Source organism: Heterocephalus glaber, unplaced genomic scaffold, assembly GCF_053883595.1.
Source record: "Heterocephalus glaber isolate CG9 unplaced genomic scaffold, H.glaber_assembly_v1.0 deba00001610, whole genome shotgun sequence".
Classification (NCBI taxonomy): Eukaryota; Metazoa; Chordata; class Mammalia; order Rodentia; family Bathyergidae; genus Heterocephalus; species Heterocephalus glaber.
This window is the reverse complement of record NW_028258381.1, coordinates 34,711,697-34,739,603: the sequence shown is the minus strand read 5'-3', so window position 1 is coordinate 34,739,603 and position 27,907 is coordinate 34,711,697. Positions and strand designations below refer to the sequence as shown.

The 27,907-nt window shown below is 50.0% G+C and overlaps 1 protein-coding gene across 4 annotated transcripts in view; it reads left to right on the top strand.

Moving 5' to 3' along the window:
* The window catches only part of Mad1l1 (mitotic arrest deficient 1 like 1), a 348,970-nt gene that overhangs the window by 183,374 nt on the left and 137,689 nt on the right, over positions 1-27,907 (top strand). For 3 of the 4 annotated variants that reach the window (XM_013070590.3, XM_004840361.4, XM_021254640.2), the window contains exons 12-13: positions 10,178-10,318; positions 20,925-20,981. In XM_013070590.3, coding sequence (XP_012926044.2) covers positions 10,178-10,318; positions 20,925-20,981 — 198 coding nt within the window. The remainder of the gene's footprint in view (positions 1-10,177; positions 10,319-20,924; positions 20,982-27,907) is intronic. The other variant, XM_021254641.2, reaches the window with a different exon arrangement.

Below are 27,907 nucleotides of genomic sequence, written 5' to 3'. Positions count from 1 at the left end.
ATTTTAGGTATACAACACAATTACATTTCTCATTGGGAATTGTACCTGTACATGATGCATCTTGGTTCTTATTTTTTCGCCATTGCCTGCCCTCACTTCACCCCCTCCACCCTTGACTATTTACAAAGACTTTGTTTCCATTTTTTCCATTTCTCATAATTTTTCCTTTCCCTTCTTTCCTTTCCCCTGCCCCTCCCACTTCCTCTACCCCTTTGGACCTTTTCTTCCTATTTCGCATTATCAACTATTCATTCTAATCTTTGGTACATTTTAGGTATACAATATAATGACATTCATCATTGGAAATTTGCACCTTTACATAATCTCTCTTGGTTCTTATTTTTCCCCCTTCCCCTGCCCTCCCTTCAACCCCTCGATCCCTCCCTATTTACAAAGACTTTGTTTCCACTGTTTCATTTTCTCCTATTAATTCCATTCCTTTCTTTCCTTTCCCTTACCCCTTGAAATTCTGCTTCCCCTTTGCTCCTTTTCTTCCTATTTCACATTATCTATTATACCTTTTAGTCCTTATTTACACTTTCAGTTTCTCACACTAGAGAAACTATTCAGTATTTATATACGTGTGTCCTATTAATTTCACTTAAGAGTGTGGCCTCAATGTGGATCCATTTAGCAATAAATGTCTCAATTTCTCGTTTTTGATGGCTGAATAGTACTCCATTTTATATTTATTTATTTATTTGCTTAAATTCTTTTATTGGTACATTTTAGGTATGCAGTACATTTACATTTATAGCTAAATGTATCCATTTAGCTATAAATGTCTCTAGTTTCTCGTTCTTTATGGCTGAGTAGTACTCCATTTTATAAAAAAACCACATCTTCTTTATCCACTCTACAGTTGATGGGCTCTTGGGCTGTTTCCAAGCTTTAGCTATTACAAACTGTGCCGCAATAAACATGGGCTCACATATATCACTGTGGTATGAGTCTTTTAATTCTTTGGGGAAGATCCCCAGCAGGAGAATAGCTGGTTCAAATGGGACCTCTAGCCCTAGTTCTTTGAGGTATCTCCATACTGATTTCCACAGTGGTTGCACCAGTCTGCACTCCAACCAACAATGAAGAAGGCTTCCTTTTTCCCCACATCCCCGCCAGCATTTGTTACTGGTTGATTTCATGATAGCAGCCATTCTTTCTGGGGTGAGGTGGAATCTCAGCGTTGTTTTCATTAGCATCTCTTGAATGACCAGTGATGTTGAACATTTTTTCATGTATTCATTTGCTAGTTCTACTTCTTTGTCTGAGAAATGTCTGTTCATTTCAGGTGCCCATTTTTGGATTGGGTCTTTAAATTTGGGAGGTCTGATCATTTTAAGTTCTTTATAGATTCAAGATAGTAGACCTTTGTCTGAGGAAAAGCAGGTGAAGATTTTGTTCCACATTGTGGGTTGTCTCTTCACACTGCTGATGGTTTCCCTTGCTGTGCAGAAGCTTTTTAATGAGAAGAGATCTCACTTGTTGATTGTTTGTGCTAATTCACAGGCAACTGAGGTTTTGTTCATAAAATCTTTTCCTATTCCTACGCCAATGTCTTCAAGAGTTCTACCTAACCTCTGTTCCAGCTGGTTCAGCGTTTCTATTTTAATATTTAGATCTTTAATCCATTTTGATTTTAGTTTAGTGCATGGTGAGAGATATAGGTCTAGTTTTAATCTTTGGCAAGTTGAAGCCCAATTTTTCCAGCACCATTTATTAAAGAGGCTATCTTTCCTCCAGTGAGGGTGTTTGGCTCCTTTATCGAAGATGAGATGGCTGAGTGTGTCTGGTGTTCTTTCTGCATCTTCTAATCTGTTCCACTGGTCCTTAGGTCTGTTTCTTTGCGAGTACCATGCTGTTTTTATCACAGTAGATTTGCAGTATAATTTCAAGTTGGGGATTGTGATACCCCCTGCCATGTCTCTGTTACCTAGAATTGCTTTTGCTATTCTGGGTCTCTTCTTGTTCCAAATGAATTTTTGGATTGTTTTCTCAAGGTCCATGAAGTATGCTGCTGTTATCTCAATTGGAATTGCATTGAATCTATATAGCAGTTTTGGAAGTATGGCCATTTTCACTATATTAATCCTTCCTACCCAGGAGCAGGGGATGTCTTTCCATTTTCTGATATCATCTTCAATCTCTCTTTTCAGAGTGCTGTAGTTTTCAGAGAAGAGGTCTTTGATTTTTTTCATTAGGTTGATTCTTAGGTATTTCAGTTTTTTGGATGCTATTGTGAAAGGAATTATTTGCCCTATTTCTTTCTCAGTGAGTCTGTTGTTCGTGTAGAGGAAAGCTATTGATTTTTGTGTGTTGAACTTGTATCTAGCAGCTTTACTGAATTTGGTTATTAAGTCTAGAAGATTTTTGGTGGACTTCTTGGGATCTTCTATTCTATATAGAGAATCATGTCATCTGCAAATAATGACAATTTGACTTCCTCATTGCCTATCTTTATTCCTTTTATTTCTCTTGTCTAATTGCCATGACTAATGTTTCCAAAACTATATTGAACAGGAGTGGTGATAGTGGACATCCTTGTCTTGTTCCTGCTTTTAGTGTGAAGGATTTCGGTTTTTGACCATTTGGTATGATATTGGCTGTTGGATTTTCATAGATGGCTTTTATCAGATTGAGGTGGAGATCATCTATTCAGATTTTTTGTAGGGTTTTTATCATAAATGCATGTTGGATTGTGTCAAATGCTTTTTCTGCATCTATGGAGATAATCATATGGTTTTTGTCCTTGGCTCTATTGATATAGTGTATTACATTGATTGATTTGTGTATGTTGAACCATCCCTGCATCCCTGGGATGAATCCCACCTGATCAGGGTGTATGATCTTCTTGATGATCTTCTGCATTGTATTTGCCAGTATCTTATTAAGGATTTTTGCATCTATGTTCATTAGTGAGATTGGCCTATAGTTCTCCTTTTTGGTTGAGTCTTTCTCTGCTTTGGGATCAAGGTGATGCTTGCTTCCAGGAATTAATTTGGAAGTATTGTTTCCCTTTCAATTTCATTGAAGAGTTTAAACAGTAGTGGCAGCAGTTCCCCTCTAAATGTCTTGTAGAATTCAGCAGTGAAGCCATCAGGGCCGGGCTTTTCTTAGTTGATAAGTTTTTAATTACATTTTCAATTTCATTGGTTGATATTGGGTTGTTTAGATTTTTTAGGTCTTCTTCATTCACCTTTGGTAATTCATATGTATCTAGGAATCTGTCCATTTCTTCTGTGTTTTCCATCTTATTGGAGTATAGGTTCTGGAAGTAGGTATTGATGATCCTCTGGATTTCTGCTGGGTCTGTTGTAATTTCACCCTTTTTGTTCCTAATTGCATGGAATTGAGCCTTTTCTTTCCTTTTTCTGATAAGGTTGGCTAAGGGTTTGTCAATTTTGTTGATTCTTTCAAAGAACCAACTCTTGGCTTCATTGATTTTTTGTATCGTTCTCTTAGTCTCCATTGCATTGATTTCTCTGATCTTTATAATTTCCTCCCTTGTATGAGCTTTGGGTTTGTCCTGCTCCTCTTTTTCTAGAAGCTTGAGGTGTAGCATCAGGTTGTTTAATTGGGCTCATTCTGTTTTCCTAATATGCGTATTCATTGCTATGAATTTCCCTCGTAAGACTGCTTTCATTGTGTCCCATAGATTCTGATATGTTGTATTGTCATTGTCATTTAATTGAAGGAACTGTCTGATTTCTTCTTTAATTTCCTCTGTGACCCATTGGTTATTCAGAAGTGTGTTGTTCAATTTCCACATGTTTATGAAATTTTTCCAGTTTCTTTTGCTCTGGATCTCCAATTTCATTGCACTGTGGTCTGATAATATACAGGGGATAACTTCAGTTCCTTTGCACTTGCTTAAACATGTTCTATGAGTGACTATGTGGTCTGTTTTGGAGAAAGACCCGTGTGCAGCTGAGAAGAATGTGTATTCTGATTTTGTGGGGTGGAAGACTCTGTAAACATCTGTTAAGTTCATTTGTTCAAGAGTTCGATTGAGTTCTAGTATTTCATTACTTATTTTTTGTCTAGTTGATCTATCTATTTGTGACAGTGGGGTATTGAGGTCCCCTACTATATTTGTATTAGTGGATATATGACTTTTCATATCCATTAGTATTTGTTTTATATAATTGGGCACAGTAGTTTGGTGCGTAGATATTTATGATTGTCATTTCTTCTTGTTGGATTGTTCTCTTCACAAGGATGTAGTCTCCTTCTTTGTTTCTCTTAATCAGTGTTGATTTGAAATCTACTTGATCCGCAAAGAGGATAGCTACTCCTGCTTTTTTTCGGGTTCCCATCGCATGGCTATTGTTTCCACCCTTTAACTTTCAGTCTGTGAGTTTCATTTTTAATTAAGTGTGTCTCTTGTGTGCAGCATATTGTTAGATTTTGCTTCTTGATCCATTCTGCCAGTCTATTTCTTTTGATTGGTGCATTGAAACCATTAACATTGATGGTTATAACTGATACGTATTGACTTGTCACTGCCATGACTTTCTTTTTGTTGGGTTCTCCTCCTTTACATTTAATTTCTTGTTGTGCCTGATGGATTCATTCTGCTGTGCTTCCTGGGGTTCTGATCCTCTATGTCTGTTCCTAGGGTATTGTCTAAAATTTTTTTGGAGTGCTGATTTGGTATTCATGAAGTTCCTAAGGTGCTCTTTGTCATGAAAGTATCTTATTTCTCCATCCATTTTGAAAGATAGTTTTTCAGGGTACATCAGTCTGGGTTGGAGGCTGTTTTCCTTTAGGGCTTGGAGTATGTCACTCCAAGCTCTTCTTGCCTTGATGGATTGTGTTGAGAAGTCTGCTGTGATTCTGATGGCCTTTGCTTTGTATGTGATTTGTTTCTTTTCTCTAACTACTTGTAGAACTTTGTTCTTCTGTTGAGTTTCTGGAATCTTAACAATTATATGCCTATGTGTAGATTTTTTTTTAATCAGGGCTATTTGGAGTCCTATATGCCTCATTTATCTCTATGTCAAGTTCTTTTCCCCTGCTTGGGAAGTTTTCTGCCATTATTTCTGTGAACATTTTTATGTCATCTGCACTCTCTGCCTGTTTTTTCTTTGACTCCAATCAGTTTTACGTTATTCTTCTTTGCATTATCTAGCAGCTGCTGGATTGATTTCTCATGGTCCCTTACAATTTTGAAGCAATTTTTCTTTTCCTGTTCACTAATTGCAGTCTTATCTTCTGTATCTGAAATTCTGTCCTCACATTGGCTCATGCTGCTGTGTAGACTTTCAATGGAGTTTTTCATCTCCTGGAAATCTATTTGCATCTGTTGTATGGATTTCATTTGTTTCCTATGTTGGGATTCCATCATGTTCCTCAGCTCCTCTCTAGATTTATTAATCATGTCTTGCACTATGAGCACAATCTCTGCTGTTATCTGAGAAATTATTTCTGATTTCGTTTTTTCCAGATCCTCTTTTGTTGCCAGTTCAGGGAGTCCAGGTTGTTGAGTATCAGAGTGTTCCATCTCATTTCCCTTTGGGGTTGCTGTAGGTGATCTGGAAGTCTGGTGTTGAGACTTGTTTATGTGTCTTCTCATTTCGACTTGGTGGGGGGTGCTGTTGGCACCTGTGCAGCTCACCTCCTCTGAGCTGGGAGTGGTGGGACAGTGGCCCAGAAGCCCCTTCCTCTGGGCCAGTAGTGATGGGATGGACGGCAGCCTGGAAGCCCCTACTTTTGGGCCAGGAGCTGTGGGATGGTGGCTCAGTAGCCCCTTCCTCTTGGCCGGGAGTGATGGGATGGTAGGGGGCCTGGAAGACCCCTCCTCTGGGCTGAGAACAGTGGGACAGACAGCAGCCCAGAAGCCCCTTCCTCTGGGCCGGGTATGGCAGGACAGACGGCAGCCCGGAAGCCCCTTCCTCTGAGCTGGGAGCGGTGGGACGGCGGCTTAGAAGCCCCTCAATGCTGGATTTTTGTGGGTTTTCCTTCTCCCCATCATCAGGCCTGACTTGTGACTGTGGTGGTCTGTCACCAACTCTCTCACTGTGGATCATGGCTGTTCTGCCTACATTCCCTCATCTGAACATCTACTCTGTTCAAACACCACACTTACTGCCTTTTCCCTACACGAGAGTAAGTTACATGGCAAATGTCAGCTACCCTAGGGATTTGCAGCTGCTCCCTACACTCACTGCAGACCCAGGTCAGAGTCTGCCTCGAGTCCTTGCCCTGTGAGGTCCATGGAGTACAACAGGTCTGTTCCACATATGAGACTTGGATAGATGGCCTGTCTCACAGAGATGGGTGGGACCAACACAGTGTTGATGTTCGCAGGTGTGGCTTATCACCTCCAGTGCCCGGAGTCAGAGCTGGACACCCATGGAAGGTAGCTCTTCTAACCCCAAAAGCCAGCTTTGCTCATGTCTGGAGCATTCCCCCATGGAGTGTTGTGTCTGCTTCCCAGTGATGCTGGAAGGAAATGGCCTAGATGGAGATGACCCTGGAAGTCCTCCTAGGCCAAGCCCTGCCTAGGCCCTCCTGTAGGTGTTCAGGTCTCATGCTGCGTGGGCTGGTCTGTCTGGAGCCTGAGCTCCGGGTCAGACACGTCTCCCCAGGGCTCAGGTCTTTCAGGATAGTTGGAACTGATCAGAGGAAGCTCCTCAAGTGTCAGCTCCAGGTTGTAGCCGTGCAGATGCCACAGAGCCCCGTCCCACACACAGGCCGTTGTCTCCATGTCCTTCCTACTTCTTTGTTATACTCTATATCTAGATGTCTCCCCAAAGCCTCATGTGCTCATAGGTGGGGCTTCGGGTGTGACTGGATTATTGGGCGTGGGATGCTGGGTTAGTCCACTGATTGGCTTAGCATAGTTCTGAGTATGGTTGATGGGCTTACTGAAGAGGGATGACCACCCTGGGTGTGGGTGGCACCAACCAGTAGCCTTGTAGACTGGATGAAATAAAAAGGGAAAAAAGAAGAAAGTCTCACTGCTTCCTGCCTGCCTTGTCATGGACTGTTTGTGAGCTAAAATAAATCTTTCCTCCTTTAACTTGTGAGTTTCAGCTGTTTCAGCCCAGCAGCAACGAGAAAGTAGCTAGAAACTCTTCCTCCTGATATTGATGTTCAGAACACCTGTCATGCAGTGTCGAGTGCTCAGTGTCGGCTGCTCATGCCCCTGGGCATCTATGCACTTGACCTGCAGGAATTGGCCTTGGGCTAGTTTCTGGGGCCTGGGTCCCCAGGAGCAGCCCTGGTTTTAGAGGTGGGCACAGAGCTTTGAAAGTTCTCTTACAGCAGAGGTAGGTAAGCAGAGCTGTCTTGCTTCTGCAAGCAACGATGTGACCAGAGCTTTGAGGAGACTGTGGGCCTTGGGGCTGCAGTAGGGAGCTGCTGTACCCCCATTGAATTTTTGTGATGTGCTTGTGGTCTTCAGAACGTGCCCAGATATTGACTTGTTAGTTTCATGTAGGCCACGGCAGTCTCAGATGGCCAGTGTCTCTCATGCCCTTCATGAGTTTATAAATGGAGTTAGACATGCTGTTTTTCTTCCCTTGTCTGTGCTCCTCAGCCTCTGGTCAGCCTCCTTCCTGGGAGGCCCTGGGCTCTGGTGCTAGCAGCTCAGATGGGTCCAGAGCATAGAGGTCTTCTGCTGGTTTCTTCATAGGCGAGACAATGTGCTCTAGACTCTCTGACTCTGTTTCAGTTGCCATCAGTTATGTGACAGGCATTACAGGACTGTCTGTACCCAGGAGATGCACTCAGTGGAAAGTGTCATTTGTTTTGTACTTCCTGAGCAAGTCTTTAAGGCTCTGTCGGCATAGCCTGTGTGCCGGTTTGTGCAGCGATTAATCGCCAGCGTTTGCTCAAGTGGAAACAAAGCAAACTCGACTGCAAGTGGAATCAGTCATTAAAAAGTCATTACCACATCACACCAGCCCAGTGCCTGCTCCTCTACTAATGGCAAAACAATTCCTTGAAAGGGTACAAACAACAAACTTCTTGTGTAGTATTTTTCTTCCTTGCCAGCATTGCTAGCCTGGAGATGTAACAGAAGAGAACTCTAGTGAAGGGCAGCATTTTCGAGATTTATTGGTCAATAAAGGAGACAATTACAGCTTGTTTATGGAAGGAAATCCCCCGCCCTGGCCTCTTGTGGCATTGACAGTCTGGTAATGATAACTTGGGTAACCAGCTCAAAACGATAAAAGTCAATAGGAAGATATAGGATTTCAATAAAATTATGACACTTCATAAACTTTCCTGTGGAAACAAATTTTCCCTGGATATGTGACCAGTTCCAGTTGGATTTGTAACTTTAATTTCTCACTTATTGAATTTTTTGTCATCAACTAATTACGCATTCCATGCTGGGTGACAACCACACGCCTCAGTTGCTTGTGAGGGAAGAGGCCAGACATGGCAGCCTGAGACCCTGTGCCCTCAGTCAGCTCAAGAGTGAGGAGGCAGGGGCCTTTCTACACCCTACTGTCCTCCCTGTCCCACTTGCAAGGAAAGGGCCTGGGTAGGGGCAGCTGACAGTGGGAACACTAAGGTAACCGAGCTGCCGGGTTGGCCTCTTCCTGGGGACATGGTTGAGCTTCTCCCTGTGAGGGCACAAACAGAGAATGCTGTATGAAAAGGGCCTCAGCTTCTGGAAGAGGCCTTGCTCTCAGGTGGGCTAAAAAAAATAGGTCTCCATCAGGGTTGGGAACATGCCCAGTTGGGAGGTAGTGCTGGTGCCAGTGGACGCTGCAGCTCACTTGAGGGGGAAGATATCAGCCAGGGACCTGGTGAGATCATGCAGGGCTGACTGTCCCTCAGCTCCCTTCTCAGGATGTGTGTGTGGGGACAGGGTATGCCAGTGAGCAGGTAGGACCTGCTTTCCAGCTCCATAACTGGCCCCTGATGACCAGCATTAATATAATTCTGTCACTTGCTGGGCACCTTCTTTACAGGGGAGCTCACCAGACACTTAGGCCATGGCAGTATTGACTTTATAGCTGTCCTCACTGCCATCTTGCAGTGGAACTGAGACTTGGATGACTAGACAGCTGAGCTCAGAGCAGAATGGGGTTTGAACCTGGGCCATGGAAGCCAGCCCCAACATCCTCACTACCTACTCCCGGAGGAGTGTGCTCAGAGCCAGGCACGGGCACACACCAGAGTGCCAGTGAGACATGCTGGGTTGGCCACCCAGACCTGTATCATCTGTCACACCCACCTCTTGCCAGGTTGCTGGGCTGTGTGCGCATGCACAGGGGATGGAAGAGCTGTTCAGATGCCCACTGAGCTAGGGGTGGGTTCCAGCCTGGCCTGGATCTCCTGGGGCTGGGCCTCCTGGACCTAGGTGTGGCATATAGGGCTAGAGGAACCCAGTGGCTCTGAGCTGTTAGGACCATCGGGGAGAGAACTCAACAAGCAGCTGGAGGAGACTAGGCTTTCCTGGCCAGGCCACGTACCTCACACAGCCTACAGAGCAACTCAGCTCCCACCAGGGACATCTTCCTGGCTGGCCTAGCAGAGGACTTGCTCCTTCGGGCTCATGTGACAAGTGCTCAAGCATTTGAAGGAGGAATCTGTCCCAGTCCCAGTCCCCAGCTTCCTGGCTCATAATACCAGCCTCTGCACTTCTAGCAGGGCACAGGTGGGTAGCGACTTTGTCCTGGCTCCAAGTTATTCCTGACTTTATGGTTGCCTGTCATCCCAGGGAAATAGACCTGGGCTTCACAGAATACCCCGAGAAGAGGTAGGTACTGGGCATGGCCAATGGCCTCATCCATGAGCTCTGTGGGCATATGAGGCGCCGGGCGAGATCATAGCAATTTCAGTTGGAGCCAACCTTCAGGGAGCTTGGTGTAGTAGGTTTCTCACCTCAGTGGGACGCTAAGACATTCCTGCTCTACTGGATCCTCATTCATCAGGCTGCTAGTTTATATCCTTGCTCTGAGTGTCACTAGTCAGAGGTTTAGTAGCAAGAGGGTATCCAGCTTGGCACTGAGGCCAGGTACAGGCTCTTGGGAAAGCACCTGGGCCTCTCGTCTCAGGTGGGCTGTTTGGAGGAAGGCACTGTTGGCAGTACATGGGGACCCAAGTCCTGAGCAACTTGAGGTGCCTCTTGTGTCTCCACCAGACTCCTGTCTCCATGCTCCTCCCAGGCATCCCCAGTGTCTCCTCTCCACTCTGACCAGCTGCCCTCTGCCCACAGGAGCGGGACGGCATGCGCGCCATCCTGGGGTCCTATGACAGCGAGCTTACGCAGGCTGAGTACTCGCCCCAGCTGACACGCCGCATGCGGGAAGCGGAGGACATGGTGCAGAAGGTGCATGCCCACAGCTCAGAGATGGAGGTAGGTCTGGTGGAGGGCAGTCAGCTGTAGGGGTCATGACGGCTGGTGGAGGGGTGGGGTACAGGGAATGGCTGGAGATTGGTAGTTTGCACACAGGGTCTACTTTAATTCTCATGATGGTACTGGGCGGCCAGGGCATCCCAGGCAGCTCCAGCCAGCAGCTAGATAGGTGATCGGGGATCAGTGTGAGGCTCTGCTGGGGCCCAGAGAGCTGGCTAGAGTTGGTGTTGCCCTCATGCTGCATCCCTAGGGAGCGGCTCGTTCTCACCGTTTGCTTTGTTATGTCCCTATCCTGAGGCTGCCAGTGTCCCCCAGGGAAGGGGCTGTCTCAGTCTGTGACCTCTGTCTTCCCCATTGCACCCAGCACTATTCTGTGGTCTTCTGTGAAGTCTTGTGCCCTCTTCTAGTGATGTGTGGACACAGGACTAGTCCAGTTTTGAAGAGCCTGCCTCCCAGACCCTGTGGTGCCTTGGGCCTCCCACTCAGCTCGGGGCTGTATGCTAATGGCACCCAGGAGCCCACGTCCCATCCCCACACCCCCATGTCTCCCTGGATGGCCTGCATGGCTCTGAGCTCCTACCTGCCTAATGAGCCTGGGCCTGAGGATGTGTCATTGGGGGTGGGTGGGGCTCCCCAACAAACTATCCCTTCCTGAGCAGAGAGGAAGAGTGGCTTGCTCATTGCCCTGCAGGCACAGCATAGCCTTTCCCGGAATGGTGGGATCCCTGGCCTTGAATACTGGCAAGGCTTCCTAGATGTCAGGAAAAGCACCGAAGGTGTAGTGGCTGATGCCACTGGTTCCTGCGCCAAGCCCTTTATTGCCACCATCCAGTGCTACTTTCACTGGGTCCCCAGAAGCAGGTGTTGTCCTTGCCCAAGGTCTACTGATAAGGAAGCTGAAGCACAGGGTCCAGGCCCATGCCTGAGTCATAGATGGCACAGGTGATGCCAGGCCAGGAACGTGGGTCTGCAGGCCTCAGTACTCTAGCTCTGGGCTATATGCTGCCCCCTTTCTCCTGGGGTCCGAGCTGTCTGTGGCACGGCCTGTGGCCTGTGAGCTCTGGTCCTGGCCTCCCTGTCATGGTGGTGGGCCTTGACCCATGGTGTGAGGAGATGCAGAGAGAGGTGCTGGCATGGGCCGTTGTCACTGGCAGCTGTGTCCACTCCTCGTTCAGCCTGGGTGTGTAGTTCACCTCTGATCTTCTGGCTGGAGAGATGGTCTGGGTCCACCAGGGTCAAGTTCTAACTGCATTGCATGTGCACCCTGGCCAGGCCCCTTCCAGGGGAGTCTGGTGGAGACCTTGCCCCTTTGGAGCTGATCTTCCTGGTGGGGAAGACATTTAATAAGCTTGCTATTGGTGTTGCTTAGTTGTGGAATAGGGGCCTTGAGTGAGGGAGCAGTTGGAGAGCTGTGCTGCTGTGGTCCCTGGGAACTGATATGGCTGTGGATGGAGGCTGTGTGTATTTAGTGCACCTGTAGTCAGCAGGTCACCCGGGGGTAAGGGAGGAGTGTGGGGCAGGGGCTCGGGCTATACCAGCTCCATGAAGAGGAGCATCTGGGCAAGCTGCCCTCATATATACCCCTTCTCTCTCCTGCTTGCACTGAGGGTGTGTAGGCCCTGGGGCTGTTCTGTGTCCCTGCCTGGAGGGGGGTTGTCAGACCTCATTGATATTCTTCACAGGGAATGCCCCAAGAGTGAGTGACACGCTCAGGTCCTGGCCAGCACCCTGGGCCCCACTGTGGGGCTGGGGGCTCATCCCAGTATGGGCCCCGCTGTGAACAGCTCCGCACAGACCTCCCGTCCTCATCTAAAAGGTTAACTCCAGCTGCACCCAGTGAAATCATCATAAATTTAAGTACGTTAATAGCCATTTTATTACAACACTTTTGGCTCCATATGAAGCGTTAATTAGGAGAGATTTTCAGGGAAGGTGCTCGGACACCTTCCATCATCCCAGAACTTCTCACACTGAGGAATCCCCATTTGCACTGGCCATATGCACCTCATACCAGTCATTAGGAGCCCCACAGTTTGTGCACAGCTGAACCATATGCTCTGTGCTCTCTTGTGTGATCAGAGCTATTGGTGACTTCAACACTCACAGACAGACATACTCAATCTGTGCCTCGGGGCAGCTTGACAGGCCTCAGCCTCCCCCTGCTTGTGGGGTATGTTGGGGACCTTTCTCCCTCCCATGGTGGGACAGGAAGATGGCAGATTGCTGTCTTCTTTTGTCTCTAGAGTTATGGGAGGATTGGCAGGTAGGGGGTCAGAGACCCAGCCAGTGCAGAGGGCAGTCCACCATCAACTGTTCCTCTTGTCACCATCACTGGTGGGTTCCTGGGTCCAGTCAGGTGTGGGTTGGGACTGAGGAGCTGCCCCATCCCCTCACCTGAAGTCCCCACACGGTCTTTTTCTCATGGGGACAGGCACTATGGCCTCCCCCTAGCCTCTGTCCTCTGGGTCCAGTCTGTGTTGGGATGGAGACATCCCCAGGCATTCTCTGGACTCACCCCCAGAGATGCCAGTAGCTGCCTGCAGTCTGGAAGCCATGGAGTACCACCTGCTCCCAAAGCCTGACTTGGCACCCAGGCTCTGAGTACAGCCTGGCCCACTTACTTGCAGCAGAGCCTTCCCTCTTAGGCTGTGCTGCAGCCTGGGGGAGGGAAGCCAGAGGGGTGCACCCCTGGCCCACTGGAGATGGAGAGTGGTTGGACTCAGTGTGCTCTGGGGATCCTGCTTGGGTGCCCATGGAGTCCGGCCCAAATACCTGAATCTATTCCAAGAGAGAAGCTCTGAGCCTCTTGCCTCCACCAGATGGCAGCAGACAGGTCCATGGCCTATTCCTGAGCCCAGGGAAGATCAGCCTAGTGTGGGGATGGTGCACGTCCAGGAGAGACCTAGGGAGGCCTGGCCTGGGACAGGGTGGGGCAGGTTCAAGCAGAGCCAGCCTAGGATGGGGTAAGACAGGTCTGAGAGCCCTGCAGCTGGGGAGTAGTCTGCTGTGGAGGGAGCTCAGAGGATGCAGGGACCCTGCGTCATCTCCTCAAAGTCCTGTTTTGGAGCCTGTGCTAGGTTGAAGGGCACCATCCATCCTTTACCTTCCCTATTGGGGCCATTGCCTACTGTTCAAGAAGGAGTAAGATGGGGAAGCAGCCATGCCTGAAGCCAGGTGCTTGGTGGAGGCTGGCTGGGGAGGAGCCACCTACCGAATGTCAAAGAGGCAGCTAGGGGTCTAGGGACCCTGTGAGGCTGGAAGGGACCCAGGTTAGCTCTCTTCTGGGTACAGTTCTGCTCATAAGAGGCATCCTGCAGTTATACCTCATGGGTGCAGTTGCTCTCTGTGATGTAGGACTGCAAGGGTATGGGATTCAAGAACTCTGCAGGCGGTCTGCCTTCTAAAGGATGTGTTTCTGCTCACTTCCTGGTAACACAGTCTTATCCTTGCAGAGGGATAGTTCAGCTGTCAGGAGCAGGATTTGGGATGAGCATGGTGTCCATGCTGATGGTGAGGGCCAGTGGCATGGAGGGATTTCTCGCAAAACTGGGTGAGATCACCAAAGTACCACATGCAGAGAAACACCCGGTGAGCTGGTTTTCCCACGACTTAGGGAAGGGATACCTTTAAAGTGGAGATGTAGTATAGAAGTGAAGAAATCAGGAAAGCACATGAAACCCAGGCCTTGTGCCATCCAGCCAGTGGCCCTGCCTAGGCACGGGTCTTGCCGCCTGGATTGAGAGTGGGTACCTGGGGCCGCAGTATGCTCGCCTCTAGGCCTGGCTGCATGGGCGAGCGACTCTGAAAGTGTGGGAACCTTAGAGGACAGGTCTCTCAGGACAGTCGTCCTGCACAAAGCCTTCTCCTTCCCACACCACCTTGGAAGACCTCTGCAGCCCAGCTGGCCCGGTGCAGCCTCTGCCCTCTGCCTCCCAAGGCTCATCCCCCAGTGGGAGCCCACCTGGGGTCACCTGGCCACAGGCAGCTCCTCAGAGGTCCCGGCTCCGAGGGGGCCCTGGTCTTGGCCTCTTGGTTAGGAAGGGGAAGAACACGGCCACTACTGGCTGCAGCAGGTTAACAAAGGAAAGGAAGGGCTAGGTGGAGGCGTGGGGTCTGTTGAGAGCTGGGGTGATGCCCTTCGTGAAGTGGGTGTGAAAGATGGTGCCCCTCCCCACAGTTACCCTGGGCCTGCGTCTGTGGCCAGGATGACTGCTTCTTCCCAGACCAGGAGGAGGTGAGGACGCAGAAGGCCTTTGTGAGCTTGGCACAGGTGTGGGAGGGAAGGCTGGGCCCGAGGGACGTGGGAGTCCTCCCAGGCAGGCCCAGGCCTCATGGACTCTGTGTGAGCTAGGGTTGCCCTGGGGGTCCAGGCCATGGGACTGGGCTTGGGGTAAAGACCAGCTGGCTCCCTGCAGGGCATTGGCTTCTGGGCAACCAGCCAGCTGCTCTTGGCTCCCAGGCTGCTGCTGTAGAGCCTCTGGGGCATCCTGGTCCTTGTCACTGAGGTGGCTAGTGGGAAAGCCACCCGGAGCTGGGGAACCAAGGAAGGAAGAGCACTCACGGAAGCTGTGGGGTGGGAGATTATGCTCCCCAGGTCCCACTGCTAGTCCAGGCCCTCCCGCTTGGTAGAACCAGTGCCACGCGCAGCCTGGGGATCCACAGCCAGAGCCCCCTACTATCTCCAGCCTGATATAGACACCTTGGCTTGTGAGTCCTATTTTGGCCTGAGGTCCAGCAGGCACTCCCTGACCCCCTCAAACCGCTCCTTCGGGCTAGTTCATCAGTCAAGATGATGGACATCACCTTCCACACAGCAGGTGCTCTGGCTTGCAGGTGCTGGGCTGTGGCCTGCACAGTTTCGTCTATCTCTGTGCCGGCCATGTAGTACAAGGCAGAGCCTCTCTTTTGCAGTGGAGGAAGCTGAGGCTCAGGGTAGAGGAGAGTGGCCCAAGGCAGACCTTTCTGTGTGTCACTATCCCTCGGCTACCCCCAGCCCTGCACCCCGGCCCGACCCAGGGGACCCTGGTAGGTGGCTGTCCCACTCTGCAGTCCTGACAAGGCCTAACCTGCTGCTGGGAATGGTGGGATGGCAGGGCTGGTGCCCTTGGAGGCTTTGGTGGGTGGGCATTTTGGTTATTTTATTAAATAGTAACTTTTCACAAGTCAGAAACTTTGGAAACTCCTCAGGCTAGGAGAGCTTTAAAAGCTACTTTTTGCTGCCTGAGTGTACACATTAACACACTGTAAGAAGTCATGTAACTTTAGGGACCTCGAGGACCCTTGAAGGTCCTTTAGCACCACCCACAGCTGAGATGCTTGTGGCATGTGAGGTGCTGTTTTCTGAATGAGCCATTTTGGTGGTGTAGGTGCATGGTGGCGAAGCAGCCCACAACCACAGGAATCTGACTACAGCCAGACTTGCTGTCAAGGAATGGACCTGTGTCATGTCCCCTCTGCCAGTATTGTGACCTAGGAGGAGGACTGCAGGGAAGCAGGTGGAAGAATGCTGCCAGCCAAGTGGGCTTCAGTGTGTCCTCATAGGCGTAAGGCGCTGCCCCTTTCACTCTGCCTCCCACCCCTCTCCCATTTTGTTCTTTGTGTTTCCAGTCCTCACTCGTTCTCTTCATTCTTTGTGTTCTCTCTCCCGTCCCTCTGTCCCCACCCTTCACTCCTGAACTCCTGTTTCCTCTAACCTGGGGTTAGCTCACGTGCATGGGGTGTGCCCGTGGGCCGGCAGGGTCCTTGCGGCCAGGCTGGACAGGTGCAGGCTCCAGGCACACACGACCAGGGAGCTGATACTGCCTTCCTCACTCTGCGCACGTGTCCCATCCCTGTGGCTTCCTCAGCCAGCTCTGACATAGGCAAAACATTTCAGTAAAACAAACTGGAATTGTTGAGTTGGGAGAATCCCAGTGGCCCGGCTCTGGTAAGGCCTGTGCCTTTTTGCATGGATTTTATTTATTCTGTTTAATAAAGCAGCTACAGAAGTTGGTAGCAGATGTCATAAATCCTCTGTCAATGGAGCTATAAATACGAATGCGTGGCACCTTGATTCCACACGTCAGACTGATCTGTGTTTCCGATTTATTTAATTAAAACATTATGGTGCTGCTGGCTGTATGGTGGTATATGGAAAATCCCCATTTTAGATTGCAGTGAATCTGGAGTAATTTCTGACTTCCAATTTAGGCAAAATAGACTTCCCTTTTCCTGTCTCCCTCTCTTGTTACTTCTGTGGGGCTCCAATGGTGCTGTCTGTTCCAGCATCAACTCCCAAGGGGCTTTCCCATCTCATGTTTTACTGCTGTCATATGTGAAGACATGGAGAGGCTGCACTCTGCCAAGCCTGGACAAAGCAGAATGGAAAACCCTGAAATAGTCGAGAGAATTGGATGGAGGGGCAAATAGAAGAAAATAACTCCAGAACTCCAAGCCAAGGGCAGCCCCTGGGATTGACCATGTGTGTGGACTTCTGGTCCCGTCCTCAGCTTGAGTGGACAACCCGTGGTATCAGCCCAGCAGTGGCCACCCTGTCAGGAGGAGGAGAAGGTCTTCACACGAGACACCAGTCCTGTCCCATGCATGGGTAGAGGGAATTTTGCATACCGCCTTTCAACAAGCATACAGTGCTGCTGTGCCTTTTCATGCCAGGTTCCCCATATAGGTTCTTGGTCATCACAGCAGCCCTGTGTGGTAGAGGGAATAAACAATGCTCTGAGAACACAGGTCATCAGACTTGCAGAGGTCACCACTTAAAGGCCACATGGCTAATAAGTAGAGACATTGGAACTTTGATCTTACGGCTTCCTATTCAGTGCCTGCGGTCTCGTCTTTGGACAAACATGAGCTTGTATTGGTGTCCCTCATGGGGCTTGGAAAAGGACAATTGCTGGGCCCTTCACTCAATATCTCTGACCTCGTGCATGTGGAAAGGTAGGGGACAGCTCCAGGCCACACCCCGGAGCCAGTGTCCTGCAGAGCTGTCAGCAGGGAGCCAAGTGTCAAGTGGGGCTGTGTCTATCTTACCCTTCCCAGCAGAGCCCACTCCTGCCCTCCTTGCACCCATCCTCTCAAGGTATGCACCCTGGCTCCAGAGTCCACACTAGAGGGTGCCTCTGTGTCCTTGGTCACATCTCCTGGGGCCACTGCTAAGCAGAGGGCATTCAGCCTAGAACAGTTCCTGGTTCTGTGGCCTGGACACTCTCAGATGATTGGTCTGTTGGCTCATGTTGCCCCAAACCTGTGTAAGCTAGACAAAGGAGGCAGAGGCCTAGGCTGAGTCTTATCCTCTTCCGCATTGACTGTGATCTTAGGGTCCCTTTCTGTGTTGGTACTGGCTCTGTGCAGGCCTGGTACTCTGCTCTCTGGTCATCCCTCCCAGGCCATCCCACATCCTGCAGAAGCTATCACAGCCCCACGTAGGGCTCTGTGGCATCCTGTTCCAGCCTATGACCACCTCCAGGTTTCCCTGCTGCATCATGGGATCACCGTGTGTGACAGGGGTGCCAGTCATCAGGCAGCCACTTCGCACTTCAGAATAAAAATAGCCCTGCTGTGATCTTGCTGCGGCATCTGTGTGTTGCAGATACTGCATGTGTCCACAGCTCATGTCTGAACATATGTGAGCCCTGGGGCAGCCCCCTCAGCATGACACCAATCCCGGTTGCTTTATCCTTGGGACCTTCCTTGGCCACCTGTCCATGGTTAACAGGGACTGCACCTTCCCACTCCCTAGCTGTGACCCACTCTGTGGGCTCTAGCATACCATCTGGGCCCCTGCCCTCCTTGTTTTCTTCATGGAGGCAGTATCTTTAGGCAGAGCCAGGAGCTTGCGGCACATGAACAGAATGGATTTGATACATGACCACCCAGGCCAGCCACTAGCCCAGATGTGTGTGCCATTGGCCGAGGCCAGCCGTGGGCAGATGAGAACAGCTGGTGGGGCCAAGAGACCTTGGTAGGTCTCCTGCTTATGAAGTAGTCTGGCTCTGACTGGCAGGAGATCTGCAGGAGAAAGCCAGGTGGGTAGCTCAATGGTCAGCTCTACTTCTTGAAGTCTCTGCAGTGGTGTGGGATGCAGTCAACACTGATGCCACCACAAGGAGCTGCTCTGACAAGTGTGACGCTGTCTATTGAGAGAGCTGCCGGTAGCACCTGAGCCCTGTGCTGCCTACCACCTCCTGCTGACCTTCCTGCCCCAACCTAGGGTCTGGCCTGTGAGTCCTCAAAGGAGGCCCAGGCCATCACTGTTTTCTCCCAGTGCTGTGAAGGAAGTGGCCTCCACAGAAGGGGACTTGCTAGGAAGATGGGGCCTTTCCCTGTTTGTTCCTTCCAGGGAGGGGCAGTGACCACTTCAGGCTGTTCTTGAGGGGAGGCCTGTGCATGAGAGTCTTCCTGGCACAGACCCTGCAGTTTCTTTGGAATGATGGCTGTGCTCCAGTTGCTCAGGCCTAGAGCTTCAGAAGGGATCTGATGTCCAGATGTGGATGTGGTGACTGACATTGCCCCTAGCTGGGGTGTAGATGCAGCTGGGATGGCCCAGGGCCCTTCCTTCCCACAGGCACCTTGTCTTACTCTGCTGTCCCCCTGGGCTGTATGCTTGAGAGACCTCACCAGAGGTGCATGCCTGGACCATGTGATGAGATGCCCAGTGCTAGGGAGGACAGGGCATATGCAGGAGTTTGGTTCTGGTCAGCTCCTTCACCAAGGTGTGGTTCTGCCAAGTTGGAGGAATGTGTTCCTGCTGACAGGGTGAGCCTCTCGGGGCATTTCCCAATGCCAGTGTTTGATAAGGCACCAGCTGAGTTCTGGAGTGCCCCGCTGGTCTTCAGATGTGGATGCCAAGGTTGGAGCAGGTAGCTGCTGCTCACTGTCCCTCAGTGCCAATGGGCAGAGAGAGGGCAGCCAGAGCATGTTTAATGGTTTCTTTGAATAGATACCTCGGGGTGGAATTACTGAGTTACAGGTTATGCAAATGTATTGCAGTCATTAAACTTTAAGGAAATTCTAAATGGTTTTGCAAAGTCATTTTGCATTCTCACTGTCTGCATGGACAAGATTCAATTGATTTACTTCCTTTCCAGATCCCAGTGCTGCCAGAGTTCTTCATGTTTGCCAGCCAAATGGTTGCAAAGTGATATTTCGTTGTTGGTCCTGATTTGCATTTTCCTAATTACTAACCATGTTAATTACCTGTCTGTGTGTTGCTGGCCGTGTGCGTTTCCTTTTCTGGGAGAAGTCTGTTTGCATCTTTGCCTGCTTTTCTGTTGTGTTTGTTTTTTTCTTATTGCTTTGTAGGTGTCCAGTGTGTTCCAGAGACTGATCAGGTGGTGGGGGTTTGTGTACTTGCTGAGTTCCTCTTGTGAGTGAAACAGTGGGGGGCAGCATCCTGCCTGGGCAGAGTGGGATTATTTATGTGTCCGCGGGCAGGCAGGCAACTTGGCTCCAGAGCTCTTCTCTTGTAGTGGGTTCTGAGGATTGCCTTCTATGCCCACAGGCTCCTCTGACCCAGGCAGAGGGCCCCAGAGGAGGAGATCCAGCTGTCCCTGCCTCCCCAAGCCCAGCTGTGTGGGAGACAGAGGGAAGAGACAGAAATATGTCATCTCACCTGTCACGGACCTGCTCACAGAAGACTGCTACTGTGGGCAGGGCTGTCCCTGGGTCTGTGAGAGTCACATCCTCCTCTTCCGAGTATCTGTGCATTTACAGACAGAGCCCACGATGGCTGGCTCAGGGCAGGGATGTTCCCTTGGTGGCCATCCCCACCTCTATCCACACATCATTCCCTGGCCAGGAGAAGAGACCCCAGCAGGGCCTGTGAGCACTACAATCTGCCCTTGTGGTGTAAGTTCATCTTGGCCTGATGACACGTGTCTCTAGAGGCTGACCACACGTGTGGGCCTCAAGGAATTTGAGCGGGCTATACTGGGGTTTGTCATTGCACCCTGACCTGGGGCCATGCTCCTGCTCTGGAGCCTGTTCTGTTCCTCTTCCATGGGCTTCCTGCTGGGCTCTCCCAAGAAGTGAACTCCTTGTCACTAGGCTGTTCCAGCAGAGGCCAGACAGTTACAAGGATGTGGTCCCAGCACATAGCATGGCTGATTGAGCCCTTCCCCCAAGGCTGTGGTCCAACATGGTACTCACAGGGGCTCTTGGTCAGGAGGAGGCCACCGTTGGCTGGATGGCCAGGCCCTCCCTCACTTCTGTGTCTGAGCCCAGAGGACACAGGCCAGGCCTCACTACCTTTTCCAGGTCTACCCCATGGTGGCTGTGTCAAGGAGCCTCAGAGATTTTCTGGGACTCAATGCAACTCTTCCACAGTACCCACCTGCTGCCTGGGTGCAGAGGATCCCATCCCCAGTACCCTCCTGACTCTTTCTGTGACTAAATGGCAGGTTTGGGATGGACTTTGGGTTTGTATGTTTCCCGGGTGCCTGCTTCTCCAAGCGAGGGGACCTTTTGCCTGCCTAGGGTGGCAGTTTGGCCCTGGCCCACCTGGCCTCTTGCCTGCCACTAAGCAAGGAGAGGCAGCTGCAGTGGAGGTGCTGGGGTAGGGACAGGCATGAGTCTGAGCAGCAGCCCTGACCCTCTCGGTCCTATCTTGCAGGCTCAGCTGTCACAGGCCTTGGAGGAGCTGGGATGCCAGAAGCAGAGAGCTGACATGGTGAGTACAGCGGTGGTGCCCACAGGTCTCCCACATGAGTGAGGGCAGCTAGTTCAGGCCACTGTGAATCCTGGGTCTCAGCAGCAGCTCCAGTCTGGTCCCTCTCAGGGTGGATCCTGCAGGCATGAGCCTATGGCCTCTTCTGTGTGGTTGACCTGAGATCCCCTGCTTTTCCCAGTGGGGCCACAGCTCATGCATGTGGTGCCACAGGTGTGAGGCCTTGCTAGAGCACGGAGGGCCCCCCCCCCCCCGCTCTTGGCACCACGTTCCTTGTCCTGTGGGCAGCCCTGCTCTCCTTTAGTCCCCGGCCTCTCTGTGCTCTGTCCTCATTAACTGGGCCCTGCAGATTCCTCCAGAAAGGGCCTATTCAGTGTTGACTTTGGGGAAGCCATGGGTCAGGGGGAGGGGGTCCTTGAGGACTGGCACATCCATTTGCACAGCCTAGGGAGACCCTGATGTTCAGAGTGTCCCCATGCATGGCCTCTTTGGTGTTGACCTGAATTGAAGCGTGCCTGAGGGCCTTGTTTTCATCATGTGCACAAGGCCAAGAAGAACTAGAAATGAATTGTGCTGAGAACATGCCAGGCCCATAGTGCTATGGCTGAGCAGCTGGCTGGTTGCCTAGGGCTGTCCTTGAATTTAGATCCCCCACTTTTCTCCAGAAACTCAAACGCCTTGATCCTGGCTCCCATGGGGCTTCAGAGAGACCACTGGCCCTGGGCCCCTCCCCGGAGATATGGGAGGCCTTGGCCCTTGGGTGCTGTGGGATATGCTCAGTGGGACTCAGCTCCTGCTCTCCTGCCTCTCCTCATCTCTGCCCTCCACTTTCTGTTCCTGTGTGAAATCCCTGAACTGTGAAGAACCTGGACTGCTGCAGCCATTGACTTGGGATGTTGGGGGTCCTAGGGAGGGTGATGATCTAGGTTGAGAACCCCTGTTCTTGGATTTATACCCTGACTTTCAGGTAGAAGCCTTCCCCCAGCTTGCCAAGGGTCTTGGGGTACCCAGTGGAGGCTTTTGATAAAAGTTACTGTTCTCTGACCCTAAGGATATGGCCAGGGTGTTTGGGCCCTTACCCCTGAGCTGACTCTTGGTTGGCCCTGGGACGAGGTGTTTCTGCTGCAGACAGGACGCTGGCATCTCGGGTGAGGTTCTGCAGGCTTATTTTAGGATGGTCTGTGCTGCTCTCTCTGCCTTGTTTTTAGAACCCAGGACCTTCACACTGAGCTACATCCCCAGCCCTTTAAAAAAATTTTTTATTTTGAGACAGTCTTGCTAAGTCTCTAAGCTAAGCTTCAACTTGTGATCCTCCTGCTTCAGCCTCCCACAGTGCTGGGATTATAGGCATGTGCCACTTCACCCAACCCTCAGGCAGAGTTGAAAACTCTGCCTGACCCTACTCTGTCTTCCCCTTATTTCACATTCTTTATTTCACTTTTCCCTCTCTCCCTATGTCAGGGATGCCATGGAGGGGGGCTGTCAGGGCAAGGGACACCTAGCCATGGGAAGTGGGGCTCAGGGGTAATCTTCACATGAGCAAGGCATCACGACAGCTGGGGACACAGTTCTGGCACCTGCCTGCTGTCTTCTGTTGCAGTGAGTCCACTAGGAGAAAGAGAACTTTAAATGTCTTTAGCTAATTGCACAAGACAAGACAAAGGCAATTTGACTTTCTTATTAATTAGCAAATCACACTAATTAGTAAGCATAAGAAAGGTTAATGCTTTTTTCTTTAAATGCAATTAATGTAACAAGGGGAAATGTCCAGGGCCATACTTGTGTCGTTAGCACACCTAACCCTGATTAGATATGGCCAGCAGTGGCTGGAGAAATGGGTTTTTTGATTACAACTATAAAAAACCCTCGAATACTTTATGTTCTTCAGGGAGTGAGAATTGGAGACTTAGTTTCTGATGTAAGAGGCATTACACCCCTCACAACTTGGTGTAATTAAGCAGTCATTTTCCTTCACTCCTGTTTTCCCTCCTGGCTGCTCCTGGAGCCCAGTGGTGGCTCTGCCAAGGAAAGACCGTGGTTGTAGCCTGGCCAGACCATGCCCTGTGTACCAACTGCCCTTCTCTGTTGTATCTCTAAAGCAGGCAGGCCAGGCCCCACTGTCCTGTGCAGAGAAGGACCAGCCCTAGATACCTCACACATGCAAGAATCTCTCAGAGATCCAGCTTGTCCTCAGAGGCCAGAGCTGTGTCCCACCCAAGTGGCCTTGCAGCACCCTCGCTAGCACTGAGGCCAAGCTGGGCGGGTAGAATAGAAAGAAGCAGGCTGTTCCTTAGTGCAGTGACCACATCTGTGTGGGCCCTGCCCATGAGTCTGGTCTTGTCACAGTTTCTCTGAGTTCTAAGGTTGACCACAGCCTTTTTCTGTCTGCAGTCCCAGCTAGTGACCCATGCTAGGGCTGGAGAACTCAGTGAGTGGTGGGTATATGGTGAAGTTGGGTGTGGAGGCCATGGGACTGTTCTGCAGGCTGAGGACCACCTCCTGGTTTGGGAGCCAGGTTACTTCCTGCCACACCAGCATGTCTGTCCCTAAGAGCCCCATGTGTAAATGTCCTGAGCTGGGAGAGGCTCTTTGGGACAGGATGTCCCCAAGTAGATCTGAAGTCTGAGACTGGCCTCCCAACCTAGGTGCAATCTTTTCTGAATGCCTTACCTCAGAGCCTTTTTCATTCTGCAGGGGCTAGGGCTCTCCCTGCTGACTCCCTGCTGGGTGACCTCAGTGAGCCTCAGTGCCAAGGGAAGAATAATAGGCCTCTCCAAAGCCTCATAATGCCTGTGAACTCATGCATTTAAAAAGACCCAGCTATTTGGTATAACACTGCTGAGCGACCCTGAGGGCCCACTTCTCCCTCGGGCCCCAGCACAGCTGCTGTGGGACTCTCTACCTTCACCTGGTGAAGTTTCCACTTTACTTTCAGTCTAATTCTCAATGTACACCAGCGAGGCACCCTGTGGGGACCAGGCAGGTCTCCCGTGTAACTGGATTACCTTAAGTGTGTTTACCTTTGAGGTAAACTTGTCTCGTTCACTGGGCATCTCTTGTGGACTTTGCTCTGAGGGATCAGGGCTGCTCCATGGCTGTATGGCTCAGGCCAGTCTTGCCGCTATAACAAAAATGTCACACACTGGGGTATTCTAAAGCAACAGAGATTTATGGCTCAGTTCCAGAGGATGGAAGCCTAAGATCCAGGTACTGGCTGGTTCCATGTTGGGCAAGGGCCGCTCCTTGCTTCTTGCTGTGCTTCACGTGCTGGAGGGGAGAAGAAGCTCTCAGAGCCCTCTGCGAGGTCACTGGTCCCATTTGTTAGACTCGTCCTAATGCCACCCTGTGGGTGAAATTTCAACATTTGGCTTTGGGGGACACAGATGTTCACTCCATGATCCTCTTTTCCTCCTGCTACTGTGTCTGCCTGGACAGTGCTGATGGCTCCATCATTCCATAGGGAGGTCTTCACCCAGTTCCTCAGTGCCTGGTGTGGCCTGGTGTCCCATGACTCCCAGGTCCTTGCCTTTCTCTGAGCATCCCATCCTCTCATACTCCTCCATGTGACTCCTTGTGCTGTCCCTGCCTCCTGGAATGTCCAGCAGAGCCTGGCTCTGCCTCAAAATCAGCTGCTTCCCTCCTCTCTCCTCCTTGGCATGTGCTTTACATGTTGTCTTTGTGTGACATGTGGTTTTCATCACTGCCACTGTCCTTATCCCAGGCGGTGAGCTCCCAAGAAACCAGCACTTGCTGGTGGACCCCAACTGGGTCCTCACACTGGTCTCTTCTGTCCTTTGCTTTTAGTTGGTTTTAATTTAGAGATTCTCACCCGTCTCTTGTTAGGTTTATTCCTGGGTGTCTTACAGTTCCTGTTACTTGTACATTGCTATTTTATGGCCTCTTTTGAGGTCAGGGAAGGGAGATAAGACTCAGAGTAGAGAAAAATCCCTGTGAATTCCACCCCATGCAATTTAAAAAGATTTAGCCTATACTAACCTAAAAAAGGAAATGGTTAATTTAGCTTTAAAAATTATGGGAGTGGGGCCTGGGATTTAATTCAGTGGTGCTGCCGCCTGCCTCACAAGACAAGGTCCTGAGTTCAATCCCTAGTACCAAAAAAAAAATTATGGGAGTGAGGCCGGGTATGGTGGTGCACACCTGTAATCTCAGCACTCGGGAGGCTGAGGCAAGAGGATCACCACGAGTTTGAGGCCGGCCTGGGCTACATAGTGAGTTCAGGGCCAGCCTCAACTACAAAGGGAGACCCTCCCTCAAAAAAAAAAAAATATGGTAGTGATTCCTTGCGTGATAAAGTCTCACCCTAGTTCTTCCAGATACAAGATGCTAGATTTCCATGTTTTGCGTCTGAAACGTTAGCTCTCTCCAGCTTCTTTTCCCCTCCAGACCTCCATGTCCCCTGCTCTCTGGAGCCAAGGCACAGCTGGCTCAGTGCTCACCCTGCCATTTGGCTACCTGAACCTTCTCACCCAGGTGGTCTGGCACTGTGCCCCGGGAGCTCAGCCTCTCTGCTTCCCAGGTGGGCGCACTTGAGGACGCTTCCAAGTGATGAGCTGACCTTCCAGGACAGGGTCCTCACTGTGCTGTAGCTGTCCTTTCCTGAGGAGGTGTTCCCGACTTGGGTGATCAGCTGCACTACAGGAGGTGCTTGGGTGAGCTGTCACTGGCTGCTGGCTTTTAGCACCACTGTCTCCCCCAGACTGGAATGGAAGTGGGAAAGAGGACTCAACTTGGGTCCCTCCATCCCCTCACCAAGAAGCAGTGGCTGTTCTGGAGAGCTTCCTAGGTGCTGATGGGTCGGAAGCGGAACAGAACAGTGGCCTCTGGCCAGGGTTCCCACTCTGATCTCAGATTCATTTCTACAAGACCTGAGACCGCTGCCCAGATTGGGTCTTAGAGAGCCTGGTGCTGCCGGAGAGCCCTCTGAGACCTGGACCTCAGTGCAATTACCACCATCAGTGATTCCTGCACAAGACGAAGGCTCACACCTGTTGAGTGAATAAAAGATGATGACACAGGCTAGTCCAGTGCCTGGCTTCTGCCAAATGATTAGAATTGCTGTTGGGGTGGGGAGAACAGGCTACCCAGCTCCCCCTCTGCTTAGTACTTTGTGGAATTAGGTAAGATCCCCACCACCCCAAGATCAAACCATGCATCTTCTCAAATGAAACTGAAACACGTGTCCATTTACAGGCTGTACCATGCCAGGGAGTTGGTCACAGTACTATTAGCATTTAAGTTCCATGAAGCTTTGGGGCTAAAAGTGAAGCTGTTGGGCAGGGCCTGTAGACAGAGGGGCCCTGGCAGTCAAGGGGCCAGACCTCCCCAAGTGGGACAGCTGCCAGGAGTCTGTGCTCTGAGTGTGCTCACCACAGTGGCCCTTACAGGAGCCTAGCCCTGGCTCTGTGGCAGTCTGGGTTTCAAGCCGGCTATGAGGTGCTGGGACAGCTGTCTTGAAGGGTTAGGACCCCACCCCAACCCAAGGGCCTGGGCTTGGACTCGGCCCTGCTGTTGGCTCCTGAAACTCAGAAGTTGTTCTCATCAGTCACTGTGGCCATTGGATTCTGTAAAGAAGATCAAAATGGGTTCTGCAAGATCCACACAATTCCTAACTTCTAGCAGACCCATCAGAAGTAAGAGAAGACATAAATTACCAATATCTGGCAGGAATGAAAGCAGAGACAGTAGCACTTGTGCTTTCCTGCTTATTGTTTTGATCGGGGCTACCCTGGTGGGTGTGCAGTCATGCTTTGCTGTTGGGACTTTCTCTCCAAGCACTCACTGGCCACTTGTGCCTTTTCATTGGAAAACTGTCTCTTAAAGTCCTTTGCCCTTGTTTAAATTGGGCTGACTTTTTGTTTTGAGTTGTAAGAGTTCTTTGTATATTCCAAATACTAGAATGGTTGCTAATTTCTTCCCCATTCTTGTAAGTTGCCTTTTTGCTCTCTTGATGTTGTCCTTTGGGGCACACTTTTAGTTTCCATGCAGTCCATTTTATCTGCTTCATTGATGCTGTGCTTTGGTGGCATGTCTAAGAACCATTGCCAGATCCAAGATCAGGAGGATTTACTCCTATGTTTTCTTCTAAGGTGTTGAATTTTAGCTCTTACATCTAGGTTTTGATCAACTGGAAGTTAATTTTTTAACATGGAGTAAGGGTCAATCCTCATCGTTTTGTGCATGGATGTCCATTTGTCCCAGCACTGTTTGTTGGAGAGACTCCTTTCCCTGTTCAGTAGTCAGGGTGTACCACTTGAAAAACCAGTTGATAGAGGTGTTTGGGTTTGTTTCTGGGCTCTCAGTTTTGTCATTGATCTCCATCTTTCCTTCTGTTAGTGCTGCATTATTCTAGTCACTGTAGCTGTGTGCTAAGTTGGTGTGATTCCTTCAACTTTCTTTTTCTTTTTCCTCCAAGATTGCCTTGTCTATTCAAGCCCTCTTGCAATTCTGCATGAATTTTGGGACATATTTTTCCATTTCTGCCAGGAAAAAAGACATTTGGGATTGTGATTGTGATGGGGGTTGCACTGAATCTGTAGATAACTTTGGGGGAGGCTTGCTGTCTTAACAGTATTATCTTCTAACCCTGAGCATAAAAACTCTTTCCATTTGTTGACGTTTTAATTTCTTTTGGCAGTGTTTTATAGTTTACAGCATTATAGATCTTTTATCTTCGTGGTTAAACTTATTTGTAAATATCTTACTCTCTTTGGTGTAAATAAATAGTTTTCTTAATTTTCTTTTTGGATTGTTTATAGCTAGTCTATACAAATGCCACTGATATTTTTGTGTTGATCTTGTATCCTATAGCTTTGCTGAATGCATTTATTAGCGCTAATAGAGTTCTTAAAATTTTTAGGGTTTTCTATATATGAGATCATGTCATCTGTGAATTAGGGTAGTTTTATTTG